This window comes from Leopardus geoffroyi, chromosome C1 (genome assembly GCF_018350155.1).
Source record: "Leopardus geoffroyi isolate Oge1 chromosome C1, O.geoffroyi_Oge1_pat1.0, whole genome shotgun sequence".
Taxonomy (NCBI): domain Eukaryota; kingdom Metazoa; phylum Chordata; class Mammalia; order Carnivora; family Felidae; genus Leopardus; species Leopardus geoffroyi.
Window position 1 is genome coordinate 27358980 of NC_059328.1, and position 18727 is coordinate 27377706.

Sequence of the window (18727 nt, forward strand, 5' to 3'; positions counted from 1 at the left end):
CTTTTACCATTCCCTAAAAACCTCAGCCATATTTAACAAACTATTTAGATTACAGATTTTGTAATATATGTACATATGTAGTAAAAACTATATAAAGGTATTTATTTATATATCTTTTCAATCAATAGAGCCCTAATTTGTATATAGTATTCCACTAGTTAAAACAGGTAAAAAATTAGGAGTAGGAGGCTCAGAGTCTAAAAATCATTAGAAAACCCCTGTCTGACTTAACACATTCTCTCACACTTGTCTTTTGGTTTGTGCTTCTGGTTTTCCTTTTGGCTTCACCTTTGCCTTTATTTAAAAAAAAAATTTTTTTTTTCAATGTTTATTTATTTTTGGGACAGAGAGAGACAGAGTATGAACGGGGGAGGGGCAGAGAGAGAGGGAGACACAGAATCGGAAACAGGCTCCAGGCTCCGAGCCATCAGCCCAGAGCCCGACGCGGGGCTCGAACTCCCGGACCGCGAGATCGTGACCTGGCTGAAGTCGGACGCTTAACCGACTGCGCCACCCAGGCGCCCCTCACCTTTGCCTTTAATGACAGCCAGTCCTTTCAGGCTCGGGTTAGGTTCTGTTCCCAGAGCACCTATCTATCTGTATGGCGACTGTGGCACTTGTCACCCTGCAGTGCAAGTTCTCCATCTAAAGGCACACACTGAGCTTTGCGTCCGTTTCCCTGGCCCCAAGGACAATGCAGGCTGCAGATGTGCTGAATGACTATCAGCACTTATGGAACTTCTCAGCTACAGAATGCACACTTTAGGAGGCATCAAAAAGGCAGCATAGAGTTTTGGCAAGTTACTTTATAAAGATTCAGAGATTATTTCCTCTCCCTTCCTTTCTTCTTTTCAATCTAATTAATCCTATTTACTCTGCTGTCCCCACTCAAAAGCAATGATAAATCTGAACTTACTCTCTTCAACTTTTAAAAAAATGTGTTATACTTTCTTGCCCTTTTACCCTTCTTATTTCCTTAAGCTTTTTTTGGTAAAATAACACATACATATAAAGGTACACAAAATATACACATACAGCTTAATGAATAAAATGAATACATGTGTAACTAGCTCCCAGGTCGAGAAACAGAACAGTCAACTCCTCCCTTCAAAGACTTCCTTCCCACTCTCCTTCATTTTAGATGACTGTTATTGGGGAGAGTACAGGAAAACCTCACAGAGTTTTTGGGATCAGCCCCTGAATTAATATCCCTGAATGATCGTGGGCCAGGGCAAAAAAGAGGCATCAAGTTGAATCACTATATTGTACACTTGAAACTAATATAACACTGTATGTTAACTATACTGGAATTAAAATTAAAAAAATAAGTTAAAATAAAGACATTAGGGGCTGTGTGTGGGGCGGGAATAAAAGAGGCATCAAGATGTCAGAGTGTATGTGTATTTGTATCTGTGAGTGTGAGGGAATGCTCACACAGGTCAGGGCACTGGTTTAAAACAATCCTAAAAGGCAGGGTAAACCCGCACTTCTAATGGTAAACATTTTCAAAGTAAAAGCATGTTTTTACTAAGCAGACACAGTACTTTGCTGCTCCTGGCTTACACCAAACCTTAATAGGAAACCACATAATTTTCAGGACATAAGTTTCAAAACAGTATGAATTTAGACCAGTTACCATCAACCCCATTGTGGGTAGGAAAGATGCTCTAAGTGAAAAATTGGCATTATGGGGTTGCACAATCCCAGCCACCCAATAAACTCATTCCATTCAACCAGAACAGGGGTTCTCTCTGCTCACAGCAGGCATCCAACAGGGTAGCACATATATGCTCTCTGAGTGAGAAAGCAACACCTTCTCACATTACAACCCCCTGGAGAGAGATGGGAAGGGGGAGAGGGGAGGACTTTACACCTGCAAACTCCTAACTCTATCAGCACTAGGGCTGGGAAAAACAGCACATATTAAAAAAGGGGGTAGGAGGGGTGGGAAGGATTCCTGATAAAGCCAGTAATTTTCGAAAAAGGCTATTCTCAAGCCATTTTTTCTTAGAAGATGAGTAAGTTTAATGATTCAACATCCAAGTCTTTGTCTTCCTCATGGACTTTAGTCAAGCCCTAATGACTGTAAGCAAACTGCTTCAAAGTGCAGCTGTCAGAACTCTTATTCTTCTTGGTAGAAAAACACTATATGCACAAAATATATGTCATATTAATTAAGGCATCTCAACTTCAAGTATCTGTCCCTGGGCCTTTAGATAATCAATATGACCACTAAAAATAGAACAGTGGCATCTCAAATGGGGCAGACATGAGCCACGCCCAATCCTAAGAGACTCCTCTGAGATGTGAGCTGGGATGCACATGTATTTTGTAGTACCACTGAATATCCATCTAAATGTAGCCATATGTTTTCAGTTTTTCTGTATGTCCTATTCAGCCTAGGAAACAAAATAACTAACAGACCTATAACTCTTGGCTCAGCTCATCTTGAAAATCCAGTTAACTGCCTAGCTGACTGAGGTCTGGTGGGAAAGAACTGTTCTCCAGGTCTAAAAGAACGGCTGCTTGCACCGAAATTCCATGAGTTTCATGATGAACATCTTGATTTTTTTTTTTTCAGTTTCCCCCTCACCAAAAGTAAGCCAGCTCTGTCTGTCAAGATGCCCAGGCTGTGTGGCAGCGGTGTCAAAGGCTGCCATTTGCTTGAAGGCACTGCCATCTGCAGCAGTAAAACATTTTGTCTCCGGAAAATAAACACATCTGCCTTTGCCAGTGTCCTCCCACTGTGCCGCCCATCTGGAGCAGGTGAGCTGGAAGGCAAGTCTGGGCATGGTGAGACGGGGGTGAGCAGAGGAGGCAAGGCCTCCAGGGAGATGGCACTTGGAGGAAGAAGGTAGTGCTGTGTCATGTTACATCCTGCTAACCACATTCGCCAAAAAGCATGCGAAATTACCCTTGTTAGTGACATTTTAATCATATGCAGCAAATGGTTGGTTGTGTTACAGGACAAGACCTGTAAAGTCAAGGTTTCACCAAGGCCATCTGCTCTCCAGGTCACATGACCTCACTGATACCAATAAACACATGACATCTTTGTGCCAGCCACCAAAGGCAAGATGACAATAACTCTAGTGGTCAGACAGAGGCTCAAAGCAACAGGATTCTTCTAGGACAAGACCACACTATACGTGCCTACTATAAAGCAGACTAAACACACTCAAATTGAGGCCAAGTACTGGGACAAGTCACGGTCACTTTTAGAAATGACTAATATCTGGGGCGCCTGGGTGGCGCAGTCGGTTAAGTGTCCGACTTCAGCCAGGTCACGATCTCGCGGTCCGGGAGTTCGAGCCCCGCGTCGGGCTCTGGGCTGATGGCTCAGAGCCTGGAGCCTGTTTCCGATTCTGTGTCTCCCTCTCTCTCTGTCCCTCCCCTGTTCATGCTCTGTCTCTCTCTGTCCCAAAAATAAATAAACGTTGAAAAAAAAAAATTAAAAAAAAAAAAAAAGAAATGACTAATATCTGAAATTCTTTCCTACATACTCTTTACCTTTCCCTGAAAAGATAAATTCAAGTCTGCTTATGGTCTTGACATTAGATCTTTAAATTACACTATTTGGGGGCTAGAAGAAACCATACAAAATTATCCAAATTCCCTCTTTCTCCCAAGGTATTTTAACTAGCTCACAAGAGAGCTAGTGCTAAACCTCCTGAGGCAGGGCTCTTTCAGTTATACCACGGGTTTTCAAACTTTGGTGGGAAGAGGACAGCGAAACCTTTTTGTTTGTTTGTTTTCAAATAAAATTGTACATGGAATCCCAATATAAAAAATAGATAAAAGTTACGTTGACCTATATGAAACACAGCTAACATTTCACTATACTGCTCTTCTTTGTGACTTTTCTAAGGCAACTTCATGAAATAGTTTGAAAACCACTACACCAGGCTGGCTGATATTTTCCCAACTCATTATTTCCATTTTTTAGGTGTATAGTCCTATAAAAAAATAAATTACCAAAAGCTCACCAAGTACTTGGCAGAAAGGTTCTATGAAAACACTTTGGCCAGTGAGTAGCAGTAGTAAAGCCCTGAAGACTACATACCATGGAGGGCAGCATTCTACTCTAAACCTTGCCATGAAACTCCACATTCCCCAAGGATATCAGATTTGGCTGGTTCATACCTAGGCCTCCCCATATGTAAAATGGAGATCAGGGTGGATAATAACAAATAATTTTAGGGCATTCAAATAGACTACACCAAATGTGCCATTTCAAGCAAGAAATAGCCCCATTACTTATCACTCTCCCTTCTATAGCCCATTAATCAAATCATAAGGAGAATTTAAATAAGCATTGTGCAAACTATGCCTAAAAGTCACTACAAAATTTCCAAAATAATCCCATTAAAATCCAAATAGCATTTTCTTTTATTTTTTAATGTTTATGTTATTTTTTTTTTAATTAAAAAAAAAATTTTTTTTTTTAACGTTTTATTTATGAGACAGGGAGAGACAGAGCATGAACAGGGGAGGGTCAGAGAGAGAGGGAGACACAGAATCCGAAACAGGCTCCAGGCTCTGAGCAGTCAGCACAGAGCCCGATGCGGGGCTCGAACTCACGAACAGTGAGATCGTGACCTGAGCCGAAGTCGGACGCTTAACCGACTGAGCCACCCAGGCGCCCCAATGTTTATGTTATTTTTGAGAGAGAGACACATACAGAGAGAGAGTGTTATAGAGAGAAAGAGGGAGACGCAGAATCTGAAGCAGACTCCAGGCTCTGAGCTATCAGCACAGAGCCCAATGCGGGGCTCGAACTCACACACCGTGAGATCATGACCTGAGCTGAAGTCGGATGCTTAACCAACCGAACTACCCAGGCACCCCTCCAAATAGCATTTTCTTAATGAAGATGTCAGTTATTAAATACTATTTTCCAGAAGATATCATTCACTCATTCAAAATATATTTTATTAAACTAATGGCGAAGTCTCAGTTCTTGTAATCTGCCACATTTGATTGTTCCTTCCTTCTAAACAGATGAAAGTGAGACTCAGCAAACATAAGGGACTTAGTCAAGATCACACAAACTAGTACATACCAGAGAACACATCAGAACTCTGTGATTCCAAAACCTATGCTCAAAGAAGCCTCTCAAGTATTTGAAAGTGGGGAGTCAAACCCATAGCAAAAAGCCTAATAAGCCTTTTTCCTGCTCCCTGGTGTATATGGAGGAGAGCAACTTAAATGTACACATGTATTTAAATAAAAAGCTAGAATGAATCCTCTAGATTCCCCTCTCCCCATCTGTGTGGAGTTTTTTTTTTTTTTTTCCATCTTTTCCTGCTAACCTCATCTTTAATTCTTACATGGTGAAGTAATATCCATTCAATAAAAATATTTTTTAAAGTTTATTATTTATTTTTGAGAGAGAGAGAGAGAGAGAGAGAGAGAGAAGGGGGAAGGGCAGAAAGAGAAGGAGAGAAAATCCTAGGCAGCATTTGCATGGTCAGCACAGAGCCTGACATGGGGCTTGATCTCAAAGTGTGAGATCATGACCTGAGCTGAAATCAAGAGTCAGACACTTAATCAACTGAACTACCCAGGCGCTCCTCATGAAAAATATTTTAATGCAATTCCCTCCCAGTATATAAATGTATAATAATATTTTCAGTGGTATCTGTGGATCAACTGGATGACATTTATTCAGCAAATACTTACTGAACACCTACAATGGGCACATATTTATACGTTATCTATATAATCCTATACAGAGATCTTGACACATTTAATAGAACTGGAAATTTTATGCTTCCCCAAATGCACAAACATACTTATATGCTAGTGCAGTAACTAATAAGGGAGACAGTATGAAAGAGCATGGTATTTGGAGTTAGAATCTTACCTCAGCCTTTTACAGGCTACATATGTGTCTTTGGTATACCTGGACACATAACGGACTCTTTAAACTCTTTATTAACCAGTCTTAATAGCCTTGTAAGTAAAATGGGGATAACATTCATCTTTATGGTGTCATAGTAAGCATTAAATAAGGTCACGTATATATCTAGAATAGCGCTGTCCAAGAGAACCTCCTATGATGACGCACATGTTCTATATTGGCAATGTCCAATATGGTAGCCACTAGCCACATGTGGCTATTGAGCACTTGAAAAGTGGCGACTGTGACTGAGGAACCAAATTCTTTTTATAGAAACAAAAGTTTATTTCTCATTCAAAGTCCAAGAAACTCTCACCTAGGAACTAAATTTTAAATTTTATTTAATTATTTATAATTGTAATTGCCATATATGACTAGTGGCTACCAAACTGGACTGTGTTGATCTAGACCAAAGCCCTGCACATATTAAATGATCAATGTTGGTTTATTGCTATTTTTCCTATCCATATCAATAATTTTTTATATCCTCCTCTTTACCAGCAAATCAGTTCAACTAAAAAAGCACAACAAAGAATCTCATAAGAAACTTATACCTATTAAATTGCTTCTTCAACCAAGCAGCAATAGCAGCATAGAAACAAGTGATTTATTAGTCATACGCGCCACACACTGTGCTAACAGCTTTGCATGATTACTTCATTTAATCTTTATAATAATTCTGTGAAGTAGGTGCTATTATCTGTAAACAGAGAAATTAAGCTTAGAATCTGTCCAAAGACACAGCTAGTAGTAAGTCAGTGAGCACAGATTTAAACTGAAGCAGTCTAATTCCAGAGATGGTGCTTAACCACAATGCTAAACCTGCCTGCATCTTGAAGAACAAGTTAATTTAAAATTCATTATGTACTCTGCAATAAATAAATGTCCTCCCAACCAAATACCACCCCCAGACACACACACACACACACACACACACACACACACACACACACACACACACGGAGCAACTTAGAAATCAAACAATCTGAGCTACAGACACAAAGTTATACACATGGTAACTGGCTGACCCAAAATAAGTCTCATGTGTGAGTGTACACATGTACTAAATCTAGTGACTTTGCACTTATTAGGAAGACTAAAAAAAGTATCATCTTTCTCCCCAGAATAAAATGACTAAAACATAAACTTGTATTTTGGAACAATCTAACTTGATAGAAGTGTGGCGAGCAGAGACTGGACTCAGAACCACAGGCAGGGTCTGTCAATACTTACTAGAGCCCTATACCACTGTCTACAAGGGATATTTATTTGTTAAGATATCAAATGTGTCTGCTAGGAGATTAACCAGATCCAATGCATTTGCACGAAGCGCACTGCCACTCTTATCTCAGTTCTAAAAGGAGCTTAATTTACTTAATGTCTGCTATACTTATGACAAAGTATTTATTGTGCCCAAAGCTGGAATTCTTATCCCAGTTCTGCCTGACAAGTAACAGGAATATTTCACACAGCAAGCCACAGTATGCTGTGGTATTACCATATACCACAGGAATTTCTGAGTGGCGGGAAAGCTCGTATCTGACCCATTTTCCTCTCTCACAGAGCAGTGAGCAAGAAAAGGCCAATGACCTTTTACCCCGATCAAAACAATGTAGGTAAATTTGTCTCCTTCCCACCATCGTATCTCTAGCTTCTCTTCAAATCTCACAATCCTTATATTGCACAAGGCCCTAGGCCAAAGGTAACACTGAGAAAAAGAGGCTCTATTTATTAAGAAGTTCTCAATCCAGGGTTATTAGGCACTAGAAAATAAACTCCTTTAAAGACCTGTAATAAGTAACTTAAAAAAAAAAAAATAACACCTGTATTCTTTAGACTCCTGTCATAACTCAGCTTAAGCAAGTGCCGATGAAACTAAAACCATAATAAAAACATGAATAGTGCTGATGTTCTAGAAACACTACCAAAAAACCAAGGAGCTGATGTAAGGCAGAACAGTCAAGTAATTATGGCACCATTAGCGTAGCTCTGCTGACCTGCTGGGTGACCTGTAACTAGTCCCTTTGCCACTTTATGCCATTCATTCTGTATCAGTGACAGAGAATTAACTACTATGTATCTCAGTGGAATAGTGAGTAGATTAAATTATTAAGCAAAATGCTTCAGGCAAAAGTCATATGAATGTTAAATATTATGATTTACAAGCATTCATTTTCCTAGCACTCCTGTGGGGTTAGGAAGTTATCTCGATTTCATAGATGAGTACACAGGCACAGGGGGTAAGGTCACATGATAAGTCTCCATTTACTTAGTCCCCGTGGGAAGGGAATAATACACACCTTTAGCAATCACATGAACTTTCTTGGCACATCCTACACAATCTTTAATACATTCAATCCTTAACTTAATGTTGCCATCTTTTAACATGCTGTTGCTAGAACCAAAACAGCTCTAAGATAGCAACAAGGCCAAAGTAAGTGAAGATGAATAATTCTGTGTGCTATGGCAAGAATAATCACAGAAAGACAGATAATCTCAAGGTGAAATGTGCATTGTTATTTTCAAGATCTCACCTCCACTACCATGTAAGAACTTTTAGCTGTAGGAATTAAGAATCATGGTTTGCTATGAAAACACTGACGAAAATTTTTAAAGGCTATCTCAGGCCTTCATGTTGGTGTGACCCATCCAAACTCTCTGTGAATGTATTTTCCCCTCAGGCTTTAATTAGCGAATATGCAGAAAAAGAAAACAAATCCAAACAGCCTGAAGAGTGAATAAGTACCAATAATGAGAAGGGCTCAGGAGGTCCAAAAAAGGGCAAAATTACTACTATATAATAGGAATATAGAAGAAGCACAGAAGATTTTTCTGCTCTCACGTAAGGCTACTTGCTATACTGCTTACCCGACTCCGAAGACAGTCAGCCAGGTTTCGGCGTGTGAAATTAGCTGCTGCTGTGGGAGACAATTCATAACCTGGTCCAAGAGATAAACAGTCATAAGCAGAAGAAATAACAGCACCCCCAATCATCCCACTACTCCTGTTCTTACATCCTTCCACCCTCTGTACACCCAGAGTACATAAAGTACACAGAACGAAGAGTATAATCCTACTTCTTGTCCGTTTCCCCACACAACAGTTGTGAAATAGCTGCTTAGTACTGACAGTGATTCCTGGCCACAACACAGAACCAAGGCAACTATTCTATGGTGAGATCAAATGCACAGCCTTGCTTAAGCTGATCATTCATCAATAGACTGTGGTTTCCTCTATAGAGAGGGGTACAAATACACAAGTATTAGGAAAGAAAAGAACGAGGTCTCAAGATGCTGATTTTTAAAGTTTATTTAAAAAGGATATTGGGAAAAGAGAGGCTGGAAGTTAGGACTGCCTCAGTCATATTTCATAAGATTTTCTTTTAAAAAAAATAAGTAACTTTATTAAATGATTTTCAAAAGTACAGGCCACAGAAAAACACATTTCCATCACTATCTACAACATTTTTAAAAAACAGAGTATCTCAAGCATAAAACCTCTAAAAAGGAAGTCGTAATGACAACAAAACTACAGCCCAGAGAAATGCCATCAGGTATGTGTTTAATAATGCACTCACTTTGGAACTTAACCCCCCAGTAAAAAGGGACTAGTGCCAAAACCCAAGAATGACCCAAAACTGAGCAGCCCCACGCAGGAAATGCCAGTTTGGAAAGACAGACAGCATGTGGTTAAATTATTCCCTACAACAATTCAAACACCAGTGTTATAGCAGGTAAGATTTAGATTAAAATTCTAACAAATATTTATTGAACAGCAATTATGTTTCAAGATCTATGCTACGTGCTTTCATATGTTATTGAATTTCATGCTCACAACAAGCCTATCAGTACCTATTAAATTATAAGGGGAGCAACTCTGAACAAGCAGGAATACTTTGCAATTCTCCACCTAATCCCCTAAACACCAGGATTTTACAGTTATTTTAAAGGCAGAAAGGTCTGATTCCTATTTATATATAGATTTTTCTTCCTTTGCCTTATTTTATCTCAGTTCTCAAACTTTAATATGCATTAAGAATTACTGTGCAGGGTTATATACACAAAACTGCATCTGACAGGTAATTTAAGATTTTAAAGGCAATTTTAACCATACACGACTTTTGTTTTCTGCACTGATTTTCAACTCCAAAACCCATGTAACAAGCAACTCTCTCAACTGGTTTACTCTTCCTCCCCCTCCAATCATGAAATATTGCTGCAGCTACCATACTTGAGAGACATTATTGGCTTCCCTCGCCTGCCATGTAGGCAGAAAGTAGAGCCACTAGAAAAAAAAAATTCTTGAAATACTCTCAACTTGCCTAAACCTAAGTGCCATGTGCTTCAGGTTCCTTTTTCATCTTTGAATTCTCTGTGGTACTAGCCAGAGTGCTTAAGACAGAGGAGGCCCTCAAAAATATTCATGGAACTGAATGTATGATGCTAAATTTACTACCTAAAAAACTACATAATTGGGTCATATGCAGCCATTTTATACAATGATATTCAAATTAAGTTCTTTCACAGCTCCATATTATACCAGTGCTGTGTCTAAGTGTATTAAACTGTAAAGTAACTGAAGGTCTTTCCTGCTAGTGACACTATGAACTTTCCTGGATAATAGGGCTAGTGGCAGTATTATTTCATAATAATGCTTTGCCTAATGAGGAAATCCTACTGAGGAATCCTCTAACAAGGATTAGAGCTCATTAGCCCCAGAGGAAACTCACAAAAATCCTAATTATCTTCCTAGACACGAATCTACCAGAAAGGCAAGGCAGAACTCTTTTTGATAGTAAATCTCCCACAATTACACAGAGCTTTAAGTTCACAAGCATTTTACATATTATTAATATTATTATTATTATTATTATTATTATTATTATTATTATTATCCCATTTTAGAGATGAGGAAAATAAAGGCCCAGAGAGGATAAGTAACTTGTCACATTAAAAAAAAGAATAGTAAAACCAAGTTCAACTGAGGTCCTTTAGCTTTCAGGTTCAGCCATACCTTAGCTCAAATAACATCCTCTGAAATACCTAACACTTAAAAAGACTGATACTACCATGTTCATCTCCAAGGTGGCCCTCGAGTATCAGTGTTATAATGGTTCTCTTTTCTGCTCCAGGATTTTTACAGAAAATCTTCAGGATCAGAAGGAGAGTCTAGTTAAGGTTTTAAAAGTAGGAAGATTCAAATAAAAACATGGCCACATTGGTCTGCTCATATGTAGAATTGCCAGTAGAGAGTATTTGTTTTTAGTTCAGATTTAAAGACAAATCAACCAAAGTTACATTCCAAGTATTACCCACCATTTCTCATCTTATAAAGTTGCACATTTTTCTGAATATATTCTGCAAACTGTACAGTGTCTCCAGCCTCTCCAACACACAGAAGTAAGATTTTTTCACTCATCTTAAACATCTTGTCATGATCTGCTCAAAGAAAAAAAATAGTGTTAAAAATTACCTCATCAGAAATTTACTGCTATCACACAGGAAGCCATAAATATAGTTTATCAATCACTATACTGAATAATTTTGCTAATCACTGTTTTTAGAAGACTTTAAACATTTTTAAAGTTTATTTATTTATTTTGATAGAGAGAAAAAGTATGTGTGAGCAGGGGAGGGGCAGAGAGAGGGAGAAAGAGAATCCCAAGCAGAGCCAGACACGGGACCATGAACTGCAAGATCATGAGCCAAAATCAAGAGCAGACATGCAACCGACTGAGCCACCCAGGCAGCTCTGTTTTTAAAAGACTTTAATGGGCAACTATATTAATTACTCTCTTTCACTCTCCATGTTAAAACCATTGGTGTATTTTATTAAGGTCAATCTCAGTTGAAGAATATATTTGAAGGCCGACCATTGAAAATACAGTTAAATACATTTAAAGGCATTTGAAATGCAAAAAAAACAGAACCTTCAAAGAAATTGAAGGAACCAAGCCAATGGCCATTATCTTTAGGTTCACGATTACAAAGCCCTGCAATGTCTCTACAAATACAAATGTTAGTTATTTTGTTTATACACACACAAAAGCAGAGATGAAGAACCAGTGCTACAGTGAAAATTAAGGAGCCCTCTTGAGAAAGAACAAAAAAAAAAATCAACTGAGAATATAAATCACCTTAAAAAGTAAATCAACACCATTTCCAAAGCAAAGAGAAAATTAAAATGACTGCGAGAGCAAAAATACTAATGAATATTTTAACACTAAGCTATTTAAAAATAACCTCAAAAATCCCAAAAGTCTAGTCTTATCTAGTTGAACCACATCCATTCAGATTACACAGATAAACAAATACTCATATAGCAATTAGTGCCTGAGGAAGAAAACCCCATGTTCGGCGTGTAGCTTCAGAAAAGGCCCAAATGTCTCTATCCCACTCTCACTTTCACTTTCCATTTTTCAAATAGTGCTGAATAATCTTCCCTGGGAGTCAGGTTTGAAAGCTATTTGAAAGCTTCTGAAATGCCAAAATACCTTAATAAGATTCAATGAACAAAATGCTACAGTCAAGTTATTTTACAAATGTTTGAGTTGTAGAACCGTAAGACTTCTTAGACTGAAAAAAAAAAATCACACAAACTGTACCTGCAGATAGTATCAAACTGCCTTGAAACTCCTACACAAACACTTTTATTCATTTATTATAGGCTACAGAAGACTCAAAGACTGTTAGTTTGCAAACTTGGTCATAAAAACAAAAAACAAACATATATGGATATATTACCTTTCCAAAGAAAAAGGACCAGAAGAGTATTAGATGCCACTGGCATCTAGGTTCTTGCCAGTGGCAAGAGTATGCACAATTTTTATTTCTTTCTTCGTGCTTGTTACCATTTCTTAAAATGCCTATACTGGGGCGCCTGGGTGGCTCAGTCGGTTAAGTGTCCAACTTCGGCTCAGGTCATGATCTCTCAGTTTGTGAGTTCGAGCCCCACGTCAGGCTCTGTGCTGACAGCTTGGAGCCTGCTTCAGATTCTGGGTCTCCCTGTCTCTCTCTGCCCCTCCCCTGCTCACACTCTGTGTCTCTCTCTCTCTCTCTTAAAAATAAATAAATATTAAAAAAATTAAAAATGAGGGGCGCCTGGGTGGCGCAGTCGGTTGAGCGTCCGACTTCAGCCAGGTCACGATCTCGCGGTCCGTGAGTTCGAGCCCCGCGTCGGGCTCTGGGCTGATGGCTCAGAGCCTGGAGCCTGTTTCCGATTCTGTGTCTCCCTCTCTCTCTGCCCCTCCCCCGTTCATGCTCTGTCTCTCTCTGTCCCAAAAATAAATAAACGTTGAAAAAAAAAAATTTTTTTTTTTAAAATTAAAAATGAAATAAAATGCCTATACTAAACCTGCATCATTTTTATAAGAAAACATTAATAAGTTTGCATTATTTTCACAATGAGAAAAAAAGGTTTCTTATTTTGGAAAGAGAAAAGCTTGCTTACAAAGAATTAATGTCACATTTAGGAGAAATGCTAAAATTCTGGGCAGTAAACTGTTCAATTTTTAAATGAACTTAATTTAATATAAGGCCAAAAGTGTTTTTTAAGCATCTATCGTGTGTCCAGTGAACAGTAAAAGGAGATGTTATAGATGCTAATAGCTCCCTGAGGAAACAGCCTATGTAGCACTAGGGAATTTCTAATCCTTGACAAAGAACTTACAAGATCCACATACATGAAACAAATGAGACAACAAAATGAAGAATATCAGTATACAATACTGAGAAAAGCCAACTGTACTAGAACCTAAAATCTTGGATTGATTGATTGATTGATTGATTGATTTTAAGTAGGCTCCATGCCCAACATGGGGCTTGAACTCATGACTGACTGACTGACTGATTTATTTATTTGTTTGTTTGTTTGTTTATTTTAAGTAGGCTCCATGCCCAACGTGGGGCGTGAATTCATGACTCGTGACCCAGAGATCAAGAGTTGCATGCTCCCCCAACTGACCCAGCCAGGTGCCCCAGTAGACTCTGGTTATAATCTGGGCTCAGCACTCTGAACTTGGGCCCCAGTTTTCAAGTGTACAAAATGGTTATACTATCACTTACCCCTACCTAACTCATAGGTAGGGAAAACTGTACATGCACAATATTATTATACTCAGTATTAGACAATGTAGTTCAGATTACACATGCTTTATGAATTCAGGGGGAAAAAGCACTCTGTGTGGGTTGAAGTGCTCTGAGTAATTTAAAAGTAATTCTATACAGACCAGGAGACAAGAGACATGAAATGTGGCATATAACCAAGCCGAAGACTTGGGGCATTTCCATAAGCAAGCAATCTCTGGGAAACATCTTCTCTCTATCAAAATATCACAAAGTGACAAACCAAAAAAACAAAAACAAAAACAAATAACTGATTGGAAGTATCATTCTTACTTTATACTTGGAGAAAATAAATCCCAAAAGGTTACTCATTTTCAGCATTCTTGCTTACTCTACATAAGTTCCTTCATGAAAGATAGGGAAAAGTCCTCATAGAATTCCAAAGCTCCTATCATAAAACATTTTATACCTAGAAAAGACTATAGGAAAATTAGAATTAAGTGCAATTATTTCCAACTATTTTTCAAGAACTAACTCAAACTCATCTTTCCTCCATGCCACAGTGACCTTTCTTTTTTCTGAATACCCTCAGGCTTCACTCCTGAAATCATTAAAAACTAACCTAATATTGACTACCTATCCTTCTTTTATCATACAAAATCATCTTGTAGTACCTATTTTCTTATTTTCTTAATGTCTTAGACACCTGTGAGGATTATACAGAATACCTGTAAAGGTACTGACTTCATTACTGTTCTACCTAGACAATACTTCCTGCTAAAATCACCTGTATATCAAAGGTCTTAGTATTCAAAATAACGGACAGATTTACTCTCAAAACAAGCTGACTCTTTTGGAAAGCATGATTTACAAATAAAACTTCTATAAACTGATCATGGAATTTCAAAAGTCATCTGACTTGAGGAATAATCCAATTCATACCATTGATGTCTAACAAGTCACTTTTAGGTCTCTCTTCTTCAAAAAGAACAGAATTCACGCAAAGTCCCTCAGAGTTTTTTCCATCTCCCAAGTGGTGACAGCCTGACAATCAGAAGCCTGTCACCTCTAAAAGCAGTGATGGGCACATACTTCCCGATTTAATCATTTTTCTTTCCTTAAACCAAAGAGTAACTATAGCCTGCCTTCAAAGCTTTACCTAATCTCCACAACCTGAAAGAATCTCTTCTTCTGAACTACCTAAAAACAATTTCTTCGTCCTCTGCACTACAGGACAAGTTTGCATTTTTATATACACAGCATAACTTTCTAGCTTATACTAGAATTATTTGTACATACATCTGAGTCCCTTATTAAATTGTAACTTCTTTTAAGATACAGGCCACATCTTATTCTTCTTCACATCCCTTCAACACCCAGCACTGTAATGGGCAACACAGGTACCCAAAACCTATTTGTCAAATAAACATTAAGCCATCTGAGCCGAAGCATAATACTCTTTCAACAGTAGCATGTCTATGATCGGTCATGAAAAGACACTCTTAGATTCAACAGATCAACAACCCAAATCCTTAAAAATTATTAAGTACCGACTATGAGGAGACAGTATAGTACAATACTTGTGGGCAAAAGATCTGAGTCAAACTGCACTGGTTTGAACCCGGGTTCTGCCTCTTGTGGCCTTAGGCAAGTTTCTTAACCTCTAGGCCTCAGCACAAACAGCTGTTAAATGACGATATACTAATGTCTATCTTAAAAGTTTAAATGAATTCATGTAAATCATTACTTAAGTACTTAGTATTATCACTACTACCTATTTATCATTGCACTAAGCATTTGCACCAAACTTTTTCACTCAATTCTCCCAACAAGCTTGTGAGGTTGGTATTACTAACCTGACTGAACAGATGAAGAAATCTGGGCACTGCGAAATAACTTGTACAAGGTCACAGAGCAAATTAAGTCAAAAGGCTCCAAACCCCGAACTCCACTAACTACTTAATACTTAAATACAAAGAAAACTTGGCCGCCAGTGCCCTGGAAAACCAGAAAAGGAGGATCAGGGCTGAGAAATGGGAAGAAACAGGCAGCGGGAGGGAAATGCCAAGTTTCTAGTCCCACACACAGTCTCAGTCTCCCCAGGATCTCACCTTATATCACCAGGAAACTAACCTCATTAGTAGCGACAACAACAGGAAAACTTTATCAAAGATTCGGGGGTCTAGGGACCCTGGTGCCCGGCAGGTGCTTGAACACATAAAAACTGAATTCCCACAGGCAACTCACCCAGCAAACATCTAACGAAGGCCAGAGCAGAGCACTGACCTACGAGCCTTAGGAGGAGCGAATGCCAAGGCCCTAGGCCAGTCTGCCCGTCTCCTCGTTCCAAAAACTAAGCAAGTGCAGAGCAGGGCACGCGGGATTCCACCTCCCAGTCCTCCCTGGTGCTCACCCAACCCCCTACGAACTCCGTCCGACTGCCCCCAAACCCAGGCCGGCCGGGCCTCCCCTGTTTCTTCTCACCGTCCTTCATCTGGACAATGCTGCTAGCGGCCACTTGGTCAGAAGCGACAAGGACATAGTCGGGGCCCTGGATACCGATGAGGTACTCCATAGTGGCGGGAGGCCGAGAGGACAGAGCGTGGGACTCGCCGGCTTCCCGGCCTCACCGGTGAGACAGCACGGCCGAGCGAAGATTTCGCGTGACACTAACCGCGCGACCGCCCGGGCCTCCGGCGCGTTCGGATGACGCCCAATTGTCGCGAGAGGTTGTAAAGTGGGCGAGGCTTTGGGCGTCTTACTCCGTTCGCTTTTGGCCTGGGTCTCACGCAAATCTGGTGTACGGGCTGCTTGCTTTATGTAACGTCCAGTTTCTTTATTTATAAACTGAGTTTAAAACTCGCTTGGGAATGAGATCATGCGCTATATGTAAAGCTCGGAGCACGTGTGGGGGCTGAAATGGCATGCGTCCCTCGATGGCTCTTTCCCTTGGCTCGGTAAAATATCTCCAGAAACTCCTTTCTCTGAAAGCCAGGTTACAGAAAAATGAACTTGACGAGAGCCCTATTTATGTGTTTTACAAAAATAAAATATGCTTGAGTTAAAGCTCTAAGCATGAAGAGTAATTATCAAAGATCTATTTACAGATATTCCAACTTCAAATTACATGCAATTGTTACTTCTGGCAACAGCGGCTTGAAGGGAGGAATTTCACTTTTAATTTTAATCACATCTGTATTGTTTGAATGTTTTGCACTGCTCATGTATTATCCATTTCTTTTGAATATGGAACAAGCATGGCCATGTCTTTATATCTTGAAGTCATTCTGGGAAAAGCTGAAATATTTTGTGATTAGTTTCTGACATTCACAATTTGGTCTTCATGCCAGCCCTACTAGCTTCCCAAGAAATGACAAAACAATTCCAATTCTATTTCCAAGACAACTGTGCAATTCATTTGCTTCTGCAGAAATCTGTAGTCCTTACTCTCTTCAGAATGTTTCTTCCAGCTCTCTGCCTGTGAAGGAATATAAAGCCTGAGGAGTTAGGGGCAGCCCATCTATCATGAGATGGATGCCAGGGGCAAGTGAGGTCATTAAGTCAACTGTACTGCTGAGAACACAGATGCATCCATCATCCTAGAAAGATTCTTTTCTTAAACACCACTGTGGGGAGTCTCCCTCCCAACCCCCTCTCTCTTTGTGTGTTTGTGTGTTTTTTAACTGCAAAGAGTACACAGTTGTACTATATACACAAATAACAGAAGAAATGAAGAGTTAAATATCTCTCCTCCCACCAGGGATAACTACCCACTGGATGTCTGTATCCTTTCAGACCTTTTTTCCTTTGCACATACCAATATTCATTCATTCATTCACAAAAACTGCAGCATTCTGAATTGGAAAATCCAATTTTTAAAATGGACCCCCTCCTCGCAAAAAGCTCCAAGGATCTTTTAAGTTGTATCTTCACTCTTCCTCCCAGGACATCTCCTCTAGTTAAGTCACACTGGAGATTCTCTAACTTCTTGTTGGTATGGAAGAAAATAGATTTTCAAGACCCAACTTGTGCTATCTCACCAAGAGTCAGGGAGGAAACTTTCTTCACTTAAAGCCTTAGAATAACTGATTCTCAAAATTAGAGAAAGTGTCTGTAGAGGTTCCAGAAACAGCATGATGTAGCCAACTTTTTTGGTAAATAATTTCAAATATGTAGGTGAAACAGTATCTGTCACAAGTACTCAATCATGGTATTGTAGTGTGAAAGCCGCCATAGCCAATACATGAATGAGCAAACATGGCTATAATCCAATAAAACTTTATTCACAAAAATAAAAGGTGAGGGGGAAGAGGAGAGGTGAATTTGGCCCATGGGCTATAGTTTGCAGAACGCTCATATAGTGGGAGGCCTGTAAATCAACACCTAACTCTGGTCCCAGCTCTACCTCTTCCAACCTTGGTGCAAAATTTATTAAGCCTCAATTTCCCTATTTACAAGAGGGACATTTAGAAGAGAGATTTGCTTTGTATTTCTCTTGAGATGGGAAGGAGGTGCAGGTTTGGTTGGTTCTCTGAGTATAAGGAACCATATCTAGATCTAGCTCCTTTGTGAACCCTGAGGAGTCTGGCAGGATCTTAAAGAAGAATGACTGCAGTGTACCTAGAGAACATGACCATAATATGGGAGGGTACCAGTTTTGCAAGACTCCCAAGTCCAAGCTTGACGTGGAAGCCCACAATCAGAAGACCCTATGAGCTTAGACAGTAGAGTGGGGACAATGATAGAGGGGATGGTAGAGGAC

General features: G+C 39.4%; 1 protein-coding gene across 3 annotated transcripts in view; it reads right to left on the reverse strand.

The window, feature by feature from the left end:
- PSMB2 (proteasome 20S subunit beta 2) overlaps positions 1-16668 on the reverse strand; it is a 34411-nt gene extending 17743 nt beyond the window's left edge. The window contains exons 1-3 of one of the 3 annotated variants that reach the window (XM_045476687.1): positions 16450-16668; positions 11218-11340; positions 8771-8841 (exon numbers count right to left, since the gene is read on the reverse strand). In XM_045476687.1, coding sequence (XP_045332643.1) covers positions 8771-8841; positions 11218-11340; positions 16450-16540 — 285 coding nt within the window. In that variant the 5' untranslated portion in view covers positions 16541-16668. Of the gene's footprint in view, positions 1-8770; positions 8842-11217; positions 11341-12172; positions 12207-16449 lie in introns of those variants that run through there. The other 2 variants (XM_045476688.1, XM_045476689.1) reach the window with 2 other exon arrangements.
- Between the last annotated feature and the right edge of the window lie 2059 nt (positions 16669-18727).